Source organism: Oncorhynchus kisutch, linkage group LG6, assembly GCF_002021735.2.
Source record: "Oncorhynchus kisutch isolate 150728-3 linkage group LG6, Okis_V2, whole genome shotgun sequence".
In the NCBI taxonomy this organism is placed as follows: domain Eukaryota; kingdom Metazoa; phylum Chordata; class Actinopteri; order Salmoniformes; family Salmonidae; genus Oncorhynchus; species Oncorhynchus kisutch.
In genome coordinates, this window is record NC_034179.2 from 48,370,017 (window position 1) to 48,386,688 (window position 16,672).

Consider the following 16,672-nt stretch of genomic DNA (forward strand, 5'->3'; position numbering starts at 1 on the left):
GCATGCTGCTAGGATTCAAGTGAATTTTGGGGTATCATTTACATTTTTTATTTACAAAACAGGCACATGTCACATGTTCAACCAGAACCACCTTTTGACTACTGATGTCATTTGTTAGCACACAATGCTGACCTCTCCTTAACAAAGTCAATGAGGGGTGAGCTAGTTGTAGGCCTACGTCATCCTGCCTTGGGTATACTCCCTGTGGAATACGCTTCAGTGATATCCGGATATGGAAAGTCCCCAGACTTTACATGGGAAGATTTGCAGAAGCCCAGTGAGAGAGCGCAAAATCACCCTATGAACCAGTTGTACACTGGTGCTCTGTGTGCTAGTTAGCACAATGGCAAGCCTCTAACCCAAATTACTGATTACATAGCACTTAGCCCAACTATGTGGTGTAAACACTCACAAAACCTATATAGCTTGCCATTATACAATCCACACTATTATGGCACTATCATAAGGATGCTGGTATCCACCGAAACTTCCAAACATACACATACCTTAGGCTAGAAACTGTATGGCTTACATCTAGCCTCCACCACTTGCCACAAAGTTCTCAGTTGATGCTTTATTTGTACCCCTATGATATGACGCAGCATCTACTACGGCAAACAGTGACATTTACATTTTTTAATTCAGCCAAAAGAAAATGTTTCGCTTAAACATGGGTGATTTCCTCATGTTGACAGGTTGTTTCATTAATATGGACTGCAGGTCCCCGGGTTATGTACACAACTAAATTCATCAAGGGAACGCAAAATTGTGTGCAGTAAAGGTAAATGACAGAACAGAAAAACAGTTCCGTTTTTGTATAAAAGTTTATGCAGTTAAAATTCTAAACGTTACACCAAGAGAAAACACAAAACAGAAACGCCATTAAAAGGAACATGGGTGAATTTTTTTTTCTTCCAACAATGTCCTTACCAACAGTATCAACTACAAAGTGCTAATTCCTCAAGGCTAACTACAAGCACTTTATCATTTACATTTGTGTTATTTAGCATGCACGTGCCCACTATAAACAAACTGTTTGTGTACAATTATGTCATGTATTAAAATGTACCTTAAAAAACAACAAAAGGCTTTGCAAATCAAAAATGGTGTTCAACAAATACCGCTATGCAAGCATGATGAATCAGCATAATTACAGCAAGTTCAGTCCAATCTCCTCAACTTATTTTGCTGAGTTAAGTAAATGAGGTTCTTAAAATGTGGTCATGTTTCAGGCTAGGTCCTATTTCCAGTTTTCAATATTGCCTTGCTATAAAAGTGTTAAATAAAATATAAAATAAAATGACCAGAAGAGCCACATCAACTTTTTAAGCTCCTGAGCACAGCATTGCTTTACTAAAATGCCAATTCAGTGAATACAAAATGTACACTTCGAAATTATCGAAAAACATTGTCCTGTGTTTCCTGGATGCAGTTCCTGGCCAACTTCACCTGTACACACGGCAGCCGTTCAGCTTAGCTAGGGTTAACTTAGGTCTCCCTTTGACTCTTTCATTTTTCCCCCCATTCCAGGTCTTTAAGTTCTTCACAAAGCCTTATCTGAAATCATCCAGGCATATTTATGAAGTTGCTGCTCAATTAAATAAAAAATAAAAAAACTGAAAAGTCCTTACGCAGATATCACACATTTGTGTCCGCTTGCTGTTAAGTCCAGCTGCATGAAGAGGTAACCACGATGACACAGTCATGACCATTTCCAAATCTTCCCTGTCACACCAAGATCATCCCCTGCACACCAAAGCCACAACGTCATTCCCGTCACAAGTGTTGGTGTCACTGGGACTGGTCGGGGCAGCCCTCCTCCATGGGGCTGATAGCGGTGGCCTCGTCGTTGCTGCTGTCCACCTCCTGCTCCATGGCGCTCTCCTCGTCCAGCCGCTGGCTGGTGTAGTCTGTGATCTCCAGGAAGCCGCTGGGCTCCACCACCACGTTGGACTGACTGGAGTCTGGCATGATGGAGTACTGAGGGATCACCTGGGGAGTGGAGTAACACATGTTTAGCTTTTATTGTTGATAGATGTTTAAAGCTGAGATGATGAGTGGTGTTCTATAAAAATATATGTTTCAGAAATGTTTATCATATGGCTCACAGCAATTTACCTCAATGACGTCCATGTTCTCTTTGCTCTTGGCTGCTAGGCCCTGGATGTGGCTAAACTGGTCATGCAGGGGCTTGGAGTGGGACGAGTGATGCAGGGAGGCCCCTGAGCTGCTTATGATCGGGCCTGAGCCCCCAAGCGCCCCTGAGCCTCCCCCTGCCGCCATGCCCAGGGCCTTTATGTAGGGGCTGCAGTCACTGGACGAGTCCACCACCATGGGCTCGGCGCTGGGGTCGATCTCCGCCTCCATCATGGAGATCTTAAGGATGTCCGAGACAGAGGGCTTCTCGCCACCGGACGAGCTTGAGCTGCTGGGCTCGGCAGGGACGAGCTTGGCAGTGGCCTCACCGCTGCTGGATACCGGCGGGGACTGGTGGCTGCTGCTACTGCCGAAGGTGATCTTGGTGACGCTGGCGCCCTGGGTGATGATTGGCGCCTGTGTTCGGAGACAGAGGCAAAAACAGATGTGGTTGGAACCATAGAAATATAATTACTAAAACAGATATTGACATTCAAGTCAACATTTTATAATGAGTGGACATGCAGCCATATTGAATGTACCCATGAGTGTTAGTCAAATTGCCATGGTCTGAAAGGGCTTTTTACCATTCTAGTAATTATATTTCTATGGTTGAAACTAGAGTAGGGCATGGGAAAACTCTAAAACCCAGGTGCTCCTTTTGAAAGAAAAACAATGGGAATTTCTTTTCAGGTGGTCATAAGTGGAGGGCTTTGAAGGTTTTGTCAGGCTCCCTGCCCTGCTGTACAAATAACGATGATGTGATTGGAAGGGAATTGAGCATTGAGGCACGGTGCTCAGAGCTCCGTCTTATCTTTTTTTTATCTTAAAGACATATCAAGGGACAGGTGCTGTGAATAAGCACAGGATTAACACGTCTTATTTCTGTATGGAATGGGAACTATGTACATCTGTGTATTGCAAATGCTTTTAAATGAGCAGGACAAAATCCATCTCGAGGGCAAATAAAGTTTAAATGAAGTTCTATTCTAAAGCATTATGGCACAATGCATCTGACTATTGATGATTCACTGTGTCAACCGGATCTGTCCCGGACAAATAAAATGTCAAAATAAATCAAATGGGCACATGACCCTGGATGTGCATCAAAGAGGGAGGGTACTCACCTGGCTTGTGGCAGGAGTCTTGTCTGCACCCACCGGGTGGTGGGCCTGTAATGGCGGTGGCTGGGACAGCTGTGTGTGGATGGGCCTGTGGTGGGAGGTAGGCGCCTGCTGCAACTTGGGGAGCTGGGGGGTAAGTGAGGGAGGCTTGGTGGGGGTGCCCAGGCTTGCCAGCTGGGGGGATCCTGAGGCAGAGGAGGGCCTCTCCTTCAGGCTCTGCCCTGGAGCCTGAGGCTTGGGCTGGTACTGCTCTTGGAGCTGGGGTGGCTTCTTCGCCACGGTGGCGGTGGAAGGCAGGCTATTCTGGGGCTTGCTGTGTAGCTGTGGGGGTGGGGTTTGGGTGGAGTGGGGTATGTGTCTGCCCTGCTCCAACTGGGGCGCCAGGTGTGACTGGCTTTGGTGGTGGGGGTGTGTGTGGGGCTGGGGGGTGGGGGGCTGGGCTACAGCGGGTTGGATGGAGCGGTAGAACAGGCCCGTCTGGGGGTCCAGGGTGTCCCCCTCCAGTTCGCCCTCCTCCATCCCAGTTTCTTCCACCTGCTTACTGTGGATCAGCTGGCCCGCTGAAGCCTGGAATAACAATGTACTATCATTGAGACTAGTGTCACAAGTCAAAGAAAATAATGCATACCAGAACATGTAATACTGGTAGATGGATAGATTGATACACTGGAACACTTCCCCAGTGAACAGTGGGATCATATGACAGTGAGATAATGAGTATTACATCCACTATCTATAAACTATATAATTTGGAGAAAACAACATTTGATGAAAAAAAAAAAAACATAGGTGAAGAAGAATACAAAGACTGACAAGGTCATGCATTCTAGGTAGGTATTTCTCTCACCAGTTGGACAATGCGTGTGACGGTGACTGTAGAGGAGGTAGGGATGGAATTAACGACCACGGGGGAGTGACTGGTGTTTTGCGAGGGCGCCCCCTGCTGCTGGCTAGCGGTCATGACCACGTCCCCCAAGCCTCCAGAGGATGGTCCGGCCCTGCTGGCTTTACCTGCACAAAGTTAAGACAGTCATACACATGGAACAAAACTAATCGACGTGAACTGCATCACTTCGAGCCATTCCTTAGTGAGCATGGGGAAGTACCGAACAGCCTGTTGTTTTTTCACTTAGATAATTTTAGCCGGGTTAGGGCGGAAGCAACAATTGTGTGTATACCCCTGAAGAATAAATTAGCAGAAAAGTGCATTATTTTACATCCATGGTGTAATACCATTATTAAGTGGTGACTAAGTATGATATACTTCAATGTATTTAACAACACATTATGAAAAGGCAGTGAACAACATCCATTTAGGGCCGAAACACTTCTGGTTTTCATCCTCTCCTAATAAGGGACTAATTCAGACCTGGGACACCTAGTGAGTGCAATTCACTACTAGGTATAAACAAAAAACAGAAGTGTTCGGCACTCCAGGACCGGAATTGAACAGCCCCGCTCGATATAGTGCACTACTGTATAGGGAATAGGGTGCCATTTGGGAAATACTGAGTGGTCAGGTCACGTACCGGCAGTGATATATTTAATGGGTGGTTCAGTCTCTACAGTGGACATCTCGGGGGAGCCTAGGGCCTGCTGCTTCTTCTCCTGGGCCATCTGAAGGGGAACAGCCATCTGGCTCAGGTCTATGGTTTGCTGCCTGGGCTTGGCCTCACCTTTCTCCTTCACTGTGTGGGCAACAGAGATTGATAGTGACAATCATCTCATAACCGACTCCATTTATATTGGCGGGAAGTGGGGCGACAAAGGACTGTTGCTTATAGGTGAATTAGAGTTCGGAGCAGTCTGAAAACTCAGGTGTCGGGAGCTGGGACTTTCGTCCCAAGTTGAAGTTTAATTGTCACATGCACAAGTACAGTGAAATGCTTAAATTGCATACTCTAATCCAACAGTGCAGTAATCAATATCGAAATAGTATAACTAATACATGTTTTATGTGTTGATATAATATATTTTGATGGAACCTCCTTTGATAGTTTATGTAATAACCAAATTAACAACATATAAATAATTATCATAAGTGATAAGAGGAGGGAAATGTTGATGTCTGAAGAGATTGAATGAGACAAGATGTACAATTCAAATCATTGGTTCCTGTAGGGGCTGGGAAGAGATATGAGGGGGAGACTGTATACGTTATGATAGGAGATAGGAGACAGTGAGAGTAACATGCATGAACCAAACGTTAATGATGAATATATCATGAATAAGTTAAAATCATGCAAGTATAACTTGTCTGTGTCAGCAGTATATAAGAGAAATAACTGGTCTGCCCCGGCGGAGCTCCTGACAGACGGGTACTACTATGATGCATTAAGTTGGTTGGAACCTCTCCAGCCCTCTGATAATAAAGAATGATACATTTAATACTGGACTTCAGGTGTCCCTGTGTTGAATTTCCACGACAAGACTTACCCAGAAAGACTCCCAGATGGAGTCACCTTTGGCAGGATTACATCATGTATTGACTCAGGGGGGTTGAATACTTATCTAACCAAGATCGTGTTTTATTTTTAAACCAATGTATTACAAATGTTAAAAATCTTCTTCCACTTTGATATGAGTATTTTGTGTAGACAGTTGTAAAAAAAAATATATATATATTTTTATCCCACTTTGTATTGTATATATAGGAAGGCATTAGGAGAAAGTGACTGTTAGCAGGATATATAATAATACATATGCAGAAAGCATAAGTGGTGGGTGTGTACGTGGTGGTGAGTGTGTGTATGTAAGTGTAAGTGTTGGTGTGAGTGTGTGCAAGAGTGACAGTGTAGGCGTGATAGGCGGCCCTTCATGGTTGGAAAGTGACTGGTAGCAGTAATATATAAATACTTATGGTAATACACTAATGGTAATATATACATGCAAACAGGAGTAATAGTGATCAGTAGCAGGATAAAGAGAGATACTAATGGCAATCAATAAACAGCAGCATAGTGGTAGTAATAGATTTAATCAATAATCATTTTTGCAGCGGTGTAGGTGTGAGTAGATGTTAGCCATTTAACAGTCGTTTGTATTACAATTCAGCTTTAGGGCTCAGACACACCAATAGCGTTTGCTGGCCGAGAGTACTTAGCACCTCTGAACGTAATTTGCGAACCGAGCGTGTATCAATTTTACATGAAGTGCTTTAAAAAAAAATGGCAGTCAGACGTCTACGGCGGGTGGTCCCTAAAACACATCGCAATGAACGACTGGCAGACGAACGCTAGATCTACATTAGATCAAACTTAATTAAACTAATCATGGTGTATAAACTAAAGATCCACATTCATTGATTCAGGTGGTTAATTGAATCAGGTGAGTTATTGCTGGGCAAGCACAAAACATTCTATGGCATTCGAATTCCAACTCGTTTCATAAAAAGAAATGCACCCCCCTCCAACTGAAAAAATATTCATATAATGAATAAAGGTAAATGTTTAAGATCACAAATAACAATAACTGTAGCGAACCTGTGTTTATAAACATGGATCTGAAAACATTTTGATGCCATATTAAAAATGTTCATATTCATATTTAAAATAAAAAATTATATATGCAACACATTTTCCACCAACAGGTTCCTGTGCCAATGCACCACACAACCACCTAACAAAAACATACAGACTTTGTGCACAAAAATATCCTGGTTTGCGTTTAACACCACAATACATTAACTCTGTCAACCTCAACAAACAGAAAACACATCCGTCCCTACCTTAAGCTTACCCAGTATTAAAGGCTTGGCTTCACAAAATCTGAATGTCATTAAAAACGTTTGTGTTTTGAAACAGATGTCTCTTTCCAGTCATCAAATTGCTGCTACAAAATGTATATTGATCGATTGATTTTATTTGTTAGTAAAATATTTATTTAAAAAATCTATACATTTAAAAAAACAACAACGTATTTATGTAAGTATTCAGACCATTCGCTATGAGACTCGAAATTGTGCTCAGGTGCATCCTGTTTCCATTGATCATCCTTGAGATGTTTCTATAACTTGATTGGAATCCACCTGTGGTAAATTCAATTGATTGGACATGATTTGGAAAGGCACACACCTGTCTATATAAGGTCCCACAGTTGACAGTGCATGTCATAGCAAAAACCAAGCCATGAGGTAGAAGGAATTGTCCGTAGAGCTCAGAGACAAGATTGTGTCAAGGCACAGATCTGGGGAAGGGTACCAAAACATTTCTGCAGCATTGAAGTTCCACAAGAACACAGTGGCCTACATCAATGGAAGAAGTTTGGAACCACCAAGACTCTTCCTCGAGCCCGGCCAAACTGAGCAATCGGGGGAGAAGGGCCCTGGTCAGGTCAGGGAGGTGACCCTGATGTTCACTCTGACAGAGCTCCTCTGTGGAGATGGGAGAACCTTACAGAAGGACAACCTTCTCAGCAGCACTACACCAATAAGGCTTTTATGGTTGAGTGACCAGATAGAAACCACTCCTCAGTAAAGGGCACATGCCAGCCTGCTTGGATTTAGCCAAAAGGCACCTAAAGACTAAGAACATGACAAACAAGATTCTCTTATCTGATGAAACCAAGATTGAACACTTTGGCCTGAATGCCAAGCGTCACGTCTGGAGGAAACCTGGCACCATCCCTACGGTGAAGCATGGTGGTGGCAGCATCATGCTGTGGGGATGTTTTTCAGCGGCAGGGACTGGGACACTAGTCAGGATCAAGGCACAGATGAACATTGCAAAGTACAGAGAGATCCTTGATGAAAACATGCTCCTGAGTGCTCAGGTCCTCAGACTGGGGTGAAGGCTCACATTCCAACGACCCTAAGCACACAGCCAAGACAATGCAGGAGTGGTTTTGGGACAAGTCTCTGAATGTCCTTGAGTGACCCAGCCAGATCCCAGACTTGAGACCTGAAAATAGCATTGCAGAAACACTCCCCATCCAACCCGACAGAGCTTGAGAGGATCTGCAGAGAAGAATGGGAGAAACTCCCAAAATACAGGTGTGGCAAGCTTGTAGCGTCATACCCAAGAAGACTTGAGGCTGTAATCACTGCCAAAGATGCTTCAACCAAGTACTGAGTAAAGGGTCTGAATAACTATATAAATGTGAAATTGAAAAAAATCCAACAGGTCCCAGACGTGCTCAATGGGATTGAGATCTGGGCTCTCGCTGGCCATGGCAGAACACGGACATTCCTGTCTTGCAGGAAATCACACACAGAACGAGCAGCATGGCTGGTGGCATTGTCATGCTGGAGGGTCATGTCAGGATGAGCCTGCAGGAAGGGTACCACATGAGGGAGGAGGATGTCTTCCCTGTAAAGCAAGCGTTGAGATTGTCTGCAATGACAGTCCAATGATGCTGTGACACACTGCCCCAGACCATGACGGGCCCTCCATCTCCAAATCGATTCCGCTCCAGAGTACAGGCCTCCGTGTAACACTCAGTCCTTCAACGATAAAAGGCGAATCCGACCATCACCCCTGGTGAGACAAAAACGCGACTCGTCAGTGAAGAGCACTTTTTGCCAGTCCCGTCTGGTCCAGCGACGGTGGGTTTGTGCCCATAGTTGACGTTGTTGTCTGGTGAGGACCTTCCTTACAACAGGCCTACAAGTCCTCCATCCAGTCTCTCTCAGCCCATTGAGGACAGTCTGAGCACTGACGGAGGGATTGTGCGTTCCTGGTGTAACTTGGGCAGTTGTTGCCATCCTGTACCTGTCCCTCAGGTGTGATGTTCGGATGTACCGATCCTGTGCAGGTGTTGTTACACGTGGTCTGTCACTGTGAGGACGATCAGCTGTCCGTCCTGTCTCCCTGTAGCGCTGTCTTAGGCGTCTCACAGTACGGACATTGCAATCTGATCGGAGTAATTGTTTGATAGTGATTTTGGGGTGATTCTTTTTTTAATCTATATTCTGGATCTCCTTCAATTATTTGAACAACATTTTCAGACAAGATAGAACTGCCAAAGGGGGCGGTGTTGCAATCTACTGCAAAGATAGCCTGCAGAGTTCTGTCCTACTATCCAGGTCTGTACCCAAACAATTTGAACTTCTACTTTTAAAAATCCACCTCTCTAAAAACAAGTCTCTCACCGTTGCCGCCTGCTATAGACCACCCTCTGCCCCCAGCTGTGCTCTGGACACCATATGTGAACTGATTGCCCCCCATCTATCTTCAGCCATCCTATAATCTAAACTTGATGCCCTCAATCTCACACAAATTATCAATGAACCTACCAGGTACCTCCCCAAAGCCTTAAACACGGGCACCCTCATAGATATCATCCTAACCAACTTCCCCTCTAAATACACCTCTGCTGTCTTCAACCAAGATCTCAGCGATCACTGCCTCATTGCCTGCATCCGTAATGGGTCAGCGGTCAAACGACCTCCACTCATCACTGTAAAACGCTCCCTGAAACACTTCTGCGAGCAGGCCTTTCTAATCGACCTGGCCGGGGTATCCTGGAAGGATATTGATCTCATCCCGTCAGTAGAGGATGCCTGGTTATTTTTTTTAAATGCCTTCCTAACCATCTTAAATAAACATGCCCCATTCAAGAAATTTAGAACCAGGAACAGATATAGCCCTTGGTTCTCCCCAGACCTGACTGCCCTTAACCAACACAAAAACATCCTATGGCGTTCTGCATTAGCATCGAACAGCCCCCGTGATATGCAGCTGTTCAGGGAAGCTAGAAACCATTATACACAGGCAGTTAGAAAAGCCAAGGCTAGCTTTTTCAAGCAGAAATTTGCTTCCTGCAACACTAACTCAAAAAAGTTCTGGGACACTGTAAAGTCCATGGAGAATAAGAACACCTCCTCCCAGCTGCCCACTGCACTGAAGATAGGAAACACTGTCACCACTGATAAATCCACCATAATTGAGAATTTCAATAAGCATTTTTCTACGGCTGGCCATGCTTTCCACCTGGCTACTCCTACCCCGGACAACAGCACTGCACCCCCAACAGCAACTCGCCCAAGCCTTCCCCATTTCTCCTTCTCCCAAATCCATTCAGCTGATGTTCTGAAAGAGCTGCAAAATCTGGACCCCTACAAATCAGCCGGGCTAGACAATCTGGACCCTTTCTTTCTAAAATGATCTGCCGAAATTGTTGCCACCCCTATTACTAGCCTGTTCAACCTCTCTTTCGTGTCGTCTGAGATTCCCAAAGATTGGAAAGCAGCTGCGGTCATCCCCCTCTTCAAAGGGGGGGACACTCTTGACCCAAACTGCTACAGACCTATATCTATCCTACCGTGCCTTTCTAAGGTCTTCGAAAGCCAAGTCAACAAACAGATTACCGACCATTTCGAATCTCACCATACCTTCTCTGCTATGCAATCTGGTTTCAGAGCTGGTCATGGGTGCACCTCAGCCACGCTCAAGGTCCTAAACGATATCTTAACCGCCATCGATAAGAAACATTACTGTGCAGCCGTATTCATTGATCTGGCCAAGGCTTTCGACTCTGTCAATCACCACATCCTCATCGGCAGACTCGAGAGCCTTGGTTTCTCAAATGATTGCCTCGCCTGGTTCACCAACTACTTCTCAGATAGAGTTCAGTGTGTCAAATCGGAGGGTCTGCTGTCCGGACCTCTGGCAGTCTCTATGGGGGTGCCACAGGGTTCAATTCTTGGACCGACTCTCTTCTCTGTATACATCAATGAGGTCGCTCTTGCTGCTGGTGAGTCCCTGATCCACCTCTACGCAGACGACACCATTCTGTATACTTCCGGCCCTTCTTTGGACACTGTGTTAACAACCCTCCAGGCAAGCTTCAATGCCATACAACTCTCCTTCCGTGGCCTCCAATTGCTCTTAAATACAAGTAAAACTAAATGCATGCTCTTCAACCGATCGCTACCTGCACCTACCCGCCTGTCCAACATCACTACTCTGGATGGCTCTGACTTAGAATACGTGGACAACTACAAATACTTAGGTGTCTGGTTAGACTGTAAACTCTCCTTCCAGACCCATATCAAACATCTCCAATCCAAAGTTAAATCTAGAATTGGCTTCCTATTTTGCAACAAAGCATCCTTCACTCATGCTGCCAAACATACCCTTGTAAAACTGACCATCCTACCAATCCTCGACTCTGGCGATGTCATTTACAAAATAGCCTCCAATACCCTACTCAACAAATTGGATGCAGTCTATCACAGTGCAATCCGTTTTATCACCAAAGCCCCATATACTACCCACCATTGCAACCTGTACGCTCTCGTTGGCTGGCCCTCGCTTCATACTCGTCGCCAAACCCACTGGCTCCATGTCATCTACAAGACCCTGCTAGGTAAAGTCCCCCCTTATCTCAGCTCGCTGATCACCATAGCATCTCCCACTTGTAGCACACGCTCCAGCAGGTATATCTCTCTAGTCACCCCCAAAACCAATTCTTTCTTTGGCCGCCTCTCCTTCCAGTTCTCTGCTGCCAATGACTGGAACGAACTACAAAAATCTCTGAAACTGGAAACACTTATCTCCCTCACTAGCTTTAAGCACCAACTGTCAGAGCAGCTCACAGATTACTGCACCTGTACATAGCCCACCTATAATTTAGCCCAAACAACTACCTCTTTCCCAACTGTATTTAATTTTTATTTATTTATTTTGCTCCTTTGCACCCCATTATTTTTATTTCTACTTTGCACATTCTTCCATTGCAAAACTACCATTCCAGTGTTTTACTTGCTATATTGTATTTACTTTGCCATCATGGCCTTTTTTGACTTTACCTCCCTTCTCACCACATTTGCTCACATTGTATATAGACTTGTTTATACTGTATTATTGACTGTATGTTTGTTTTACTCCATGTGTAACTCTGTGTCGTTTTATCTGTCGAACTGCTTTGCTTTATCTTGGCCAGGTCGCAATTGTAAATGAGAACTTGTTCTCAACTTGCCTACCTGGTTAAATAAAGGTAAAATAAATAAATAAATACAATTTGATTTACTTGCCCCGCACAAGTCATAATTTCGTGCCCTGTAGAGTGTATGCTTAATGACTAAAATGTAATGTTCACATGAGAGAGAGAAGAGTTAGTGGCAGGGCCAATTCCAATTCAATAAATTCAGTTTCTGAAGTTAAATGGAATTGACCCCAACCCTGGTAAGTGGCGTGATAGTTGTCATGATGACGACGGTCAGTCACCTGTGGTCTGCTGCAGTTCCAGCAGGGCCTTGATGGTCGAGGTGGCCGACTGGGACATGTCACCCGTAGACACGTCCTGGTAGATGATGGTTGGGCTGGACTCCACCGACACCTCGTGCTGCTCAGCCCAATCCTGCCCCCTGGAGATGTGCACTACGGACTGGGAGTCTGATCGAAGATGACAACCATTACAATTCATGTTTTATATCAAATTGGGTTAATTCCATTTAGATTCCAGATGATTTGGACATGGCATTCAAGTAGAAGGAAAGAACTGAAACAATTATATTATGTGAGTGGACCTTTCACCATTTAAAACTTGAAAGTGAAGGGAAATGTTGAACAGCTGAATACTAGTGAGAATAGATACACATTCATACTACGGCTGAAGTAGTAACGGCTGTGTGAGACCACAATGCAAGAGCTATACACAGCAGTTTTAACTTGACCATGACTGATGTTCCCGTAATTAGCCTGCAGACTAGATTACGGATTTCTTACTCTGTGATGTAGAGTGACGCAACGTACCGTGACCGCTTCCGTGGGAGTCCTCGGCAGGCGGGGACCTGCCCTCAGCGATGGCACCCGACTCATCCTTGAGTGCCCTCTCCTGTGCGTAAGCAGGACCCACATCGGCCACTCGGGACGCCTGCTGCAGGTTCTCGCTCACCAGCTGCCTGGTCTGCTCGCTCACAACCGCTGTTTGGAAGATGGGCTTGGGCTTGATCAGCACCTGGAGAGGCATAAAAGGTTAATAAACATCATTCAATATTACACACGTAGAATAGTCTCAGATGAGGCTTATGAGCGAAAACATCTGCGCTATGCCGATCTAGCTGCCGAAGCACGGCATCATGGCTGGAACACAGAAGTCCGACCAGTGGAGGTGGGCTGCAGAGGTTTTGTGGCAACATCTACAACCAGACTGCTTAGAGACCTTGGAATTAAGGGCCAGAGCCAGCGTTCGGCAATCAAAGCTGTATCGGAGGCGGCAGAAGGCAGCAGTCAGTGGCTCTGGATGAAGAGGAAAGACCCCAGCTGGGCCCCGAAGTGAGAGGGCCAGGAGGTATGCGGTCAACAATGCTTGACTCAGGGAGGAGGACGCCCCTGCCATGCATAGTCCCATGGGATGTTGGCTATCATCAACAAGGCAACTCCTATGACTAATTGGGAATGGGACGCAAGCGTAGGATTGATCACCCTGTCGCTGGCCGCCTTTGGGGAGGGTGTATAGTGTGAAAGGCCGAAACACCCTAGGAACCAAAGGTACACTACTGATGATGCGCTCCCCAAATTTCACCAGGCTCACTGTTCATTAACTCTTGGAAGTGCTTGCACAAAGGATAGTAACATCTCATCCTGTGTTCTTGGAATCAGAGAATGGCACCAGGGAAATTGTTTTTTTTAATTGTACTTTTTCCGTAATTTAAAGTAGAAATGAAAACATCGTCAAGTGTCCTGGCTGGTGTTCCTTTTTTACATCATACAGTTAATTAATGTGCCTATATAAAGTAGTTGGGACTTAGTATCTTAAAGCTACAGCAATGATTTGTTGAATTATAGCTCCACTGACTTGATGTATTGGTAATTCAAGACAGAGATTTAAATATATCCAAGACAAAGGAGCTTTGAGTGCAAACTCCACACTTGTTGACACTACTTGTTGGGTGGCTGAAACTCTACGGGGTGAAGTTTCCCCTGGGTACAAACAGATATAAGATCAGTTTCCCCTTCCCCAGTCCTAACCATTAGTCGAGGGAAAGACAAAACAGACCCAAGACCCAGCACCAAGGGGCAACCTCCCCCTACACCGGCTGAGATGTCGCTGGTCTGGTACTGACCTGGGTCTTGCCCTGCTGGCCGTACACTATCTTGGTGGGGATGATCTTGGTGGTGGTGGGCTGCACCCCGGAACCCATGCCTTTGGGCTGTGTCACAATCATCTTGGTGATGGGTCTGGAGGCTGTGATGATGGCTGGCTTGGACCCCGGAACACCCTGTAGGGTCTTCTCACCCTAAGGCACAGAAGAATTCATATTAGGATTAGGGCTGTCAAACGATTAAAATAATGAATAGCGATTAATTTCTGCTCATATTTGGTGCTAAATAAAGATTTTTCCATCAAAAAAAAAGTTATAGGCATGTAAGGGACGAACACAAAAAATTGTGGGTTGGCTCTAAGAAAAAAACCTGTCTCTATGGACACTAAGAGCAAAAACCTGTCCAAGAACGTCATGAATTCCACAGAACATAAACCTGTGACTATACATTTCGGACATCCTCATATTTATTTTGACTGAGCCAGTTACAAAGTCAAACAAGCCTGTTGACATGATGATAAAGCTGCTCTCTTCTTTTGTACGATATGACCAGAGAGTGAAAACAACAAGGCACTGATGTGGCAGGCATTGCTAGGTACCTGGGTGCAATGCAGGCCAGCCTGGTGTGTGCACCTGCATACTATGACCACCACTGTAGTGGACATTCTGCTTTGAAACACCCCATATATTTCTCAATTGACTCCTCTTCATCAGGCTCAGAATAACTCAAGAAAAGGGCAGCTTTATTCTTTGGAGGCTCTGACTCTGTTGCTTTATCAGGTTGCTGTGCAGGCCTCTCTTCCTCTAGCAAGTTGCTGACCAAAGCCCACACCTCACCCATGTCAGGCTGGGAAGGCACTTCAGGTCCTTAAACCTTGGGTCGAGTGCTGTGGTGATCTTCATCCATGTGAGGTTGGTGTTTTCCTTGCATTTCTCCAGGTCTGTTGTGAATGTCAGCATGAATCTTACCACTTAGGCAGAGACATCATCAGAGCTCTCCATCACCCGAAGGAGATGGCACAAAGCAGGCACAAAGCAGGCAACACCACTGAGCAGGAAATGTAGTTCAGTCAAATGCCTGAAATGGAAGATCATTCAAAATCACTTCAGTCAATTGTGAGACTAATACAGGCACACCACTCACTTTCTCGCACACGCAATTTACACACTAGCTCTCTCACACACAAAATATTATTATAACAATAACAGTGAGATAAAGATAACCGGCAGGGCTCCAGTAGTGGATCCAGCTTCTGCAGTTTGTCCAGTTCAGCTGTGGTTGGCATGGTGACGTTCGTTTTCTGTTCGGCCAGAGCATCTCTCAGTGGTTGTTGGCTTCTGTGGACACGCTTTACCATTTGCAAAGTGGAATTCCATCTTGTTGTGACATCTTGTGCAAGTGACGACTCCTTTTGCCCATTTGCAACTTGCTGTTGTCCTAGTTCTGCAAAGTTTGGTGGGTTGTGTTTGAAATGCCCAAAAATAATTCAGCATTTGGCTAGGGCATTGTCAAACCCGCTGTTCTGTAGGGACACTGATGGCCCTTTGGAGACTGTGCATGGTGCAGGGCAGGTGTTCAAAAGGAAGATGTCTCGCAGCTGCAATCATGTTCCATACACTGTCTGTGCAAAGTGTGGTAACTTTGTTTTCAATGTTCCCACTGATTCCCACATCCATTAAATACTTGGCATACGTTTCAGCATTGTGCCTCTTCTGTCTTCATTATGGCCAGAGGGTGTGAATGCAGCGTCCAGTTTTCACTGATGTGATGGGCAGTAACCCCAAGGTAGTTGTGGTTACTCACCAAAGTAGGTGGCAGGTAGCCTAGTGATTAGAGCGTTGGACTTGTAACCGAAAGGTTGCAAGATCAAATCCCTGAGCTGACAAGGTACAAATCTGTTGTTTTGCCCCTGAACAAGGCATTGTTCCTAGGCTGCCATTGAAAATAAGAATTTATTCTTGACTGACTAGTTAAATAAAGGTAGAATAAAAATAAATAAAAAGTCCATTGGTCTCAAGTGAGAACAGCAGCCGCTGCATGTTTCAACTCCTTTCATAGTCCTCTCGCTTTCATACAGCTTGTGAATTCTTGTGGCTCGAGGGTAACTCATATGTTGAGTCATTCGATGAGATCCAAATGATATCCCTCAAGCCTTCATCCTCCACAATGTCGACTGGCCTGCAAGCTGTAGCTATCCACTTGGATATTGCTTATGTGCTGCTCGTCGACTTGTCCACAAGCCTCCTGCGTGCATACTCTTCTAGCTTAGCCTGCTGAAGATGTCCTACATTGCTACTAGTCACGTTACTTGTATTTCTGGCGTCTGTTTCGGTTGTAAATTATAACAAAGACTCAATGTACTTCGGTGCTAAACAAATTCAGCCTTGCAGTAGATACAAATTAATTTGTTTTTTTTATCCAGAG

General features: G+C 45.1%; 1 protein-coding gene across 13 annotated transcripts in view; it reads right to left on the reverse strand.

Annotated features, from left to right (window-relative positions):
• Positions 1–805: 805 nt before the first annotated feature.
• LOC109892934 (BRCA2-interacting transcriptional repressor EMSY) overlaps positions 806–16,672 on the reverse strand; it is a 34,399-nt gene continuing 18,532 nt past the window's right edge. For all 13 annotated transcript variants that reach the window (XM_020485842.2, XM_020485836.2, XM_020485837.2 and 10 more), the window contains 8 exons: positions 14,269–14,442; positions 12,956–13,160; positions 12,428–12,595; positions 4,790–4,948; positions 4,108–4,271; positions 3,264–3,827; positions 2,119–2,553; positions 806–1,992 (listed from right to left, as the gene is read on the reverse strand). In XM_020485842.2, coding sequence (XP_020341431.2) covers positions 1,792–1,992; positions 2,119–2,553; positions 3,264–3,827; positions 4,108–4,271; positions 4,790–4,948; positions 12,428–12,595; positions 12,956–13,160; positions 14,269–14,442 — 2,070 coding nt within the window. In that variant the 3' untranslated portion in view covers positions 806–1,791. The remainder of the gene's footprint in view (positions 1,993–2,118; positions 2,554–3,263; positions 3,828–4,107; positions 4,272–4,789; positions 4,949–12,427; positions 12,596–12,955; positions 13,161–14,268; positions 14,443–16,672) is intronic.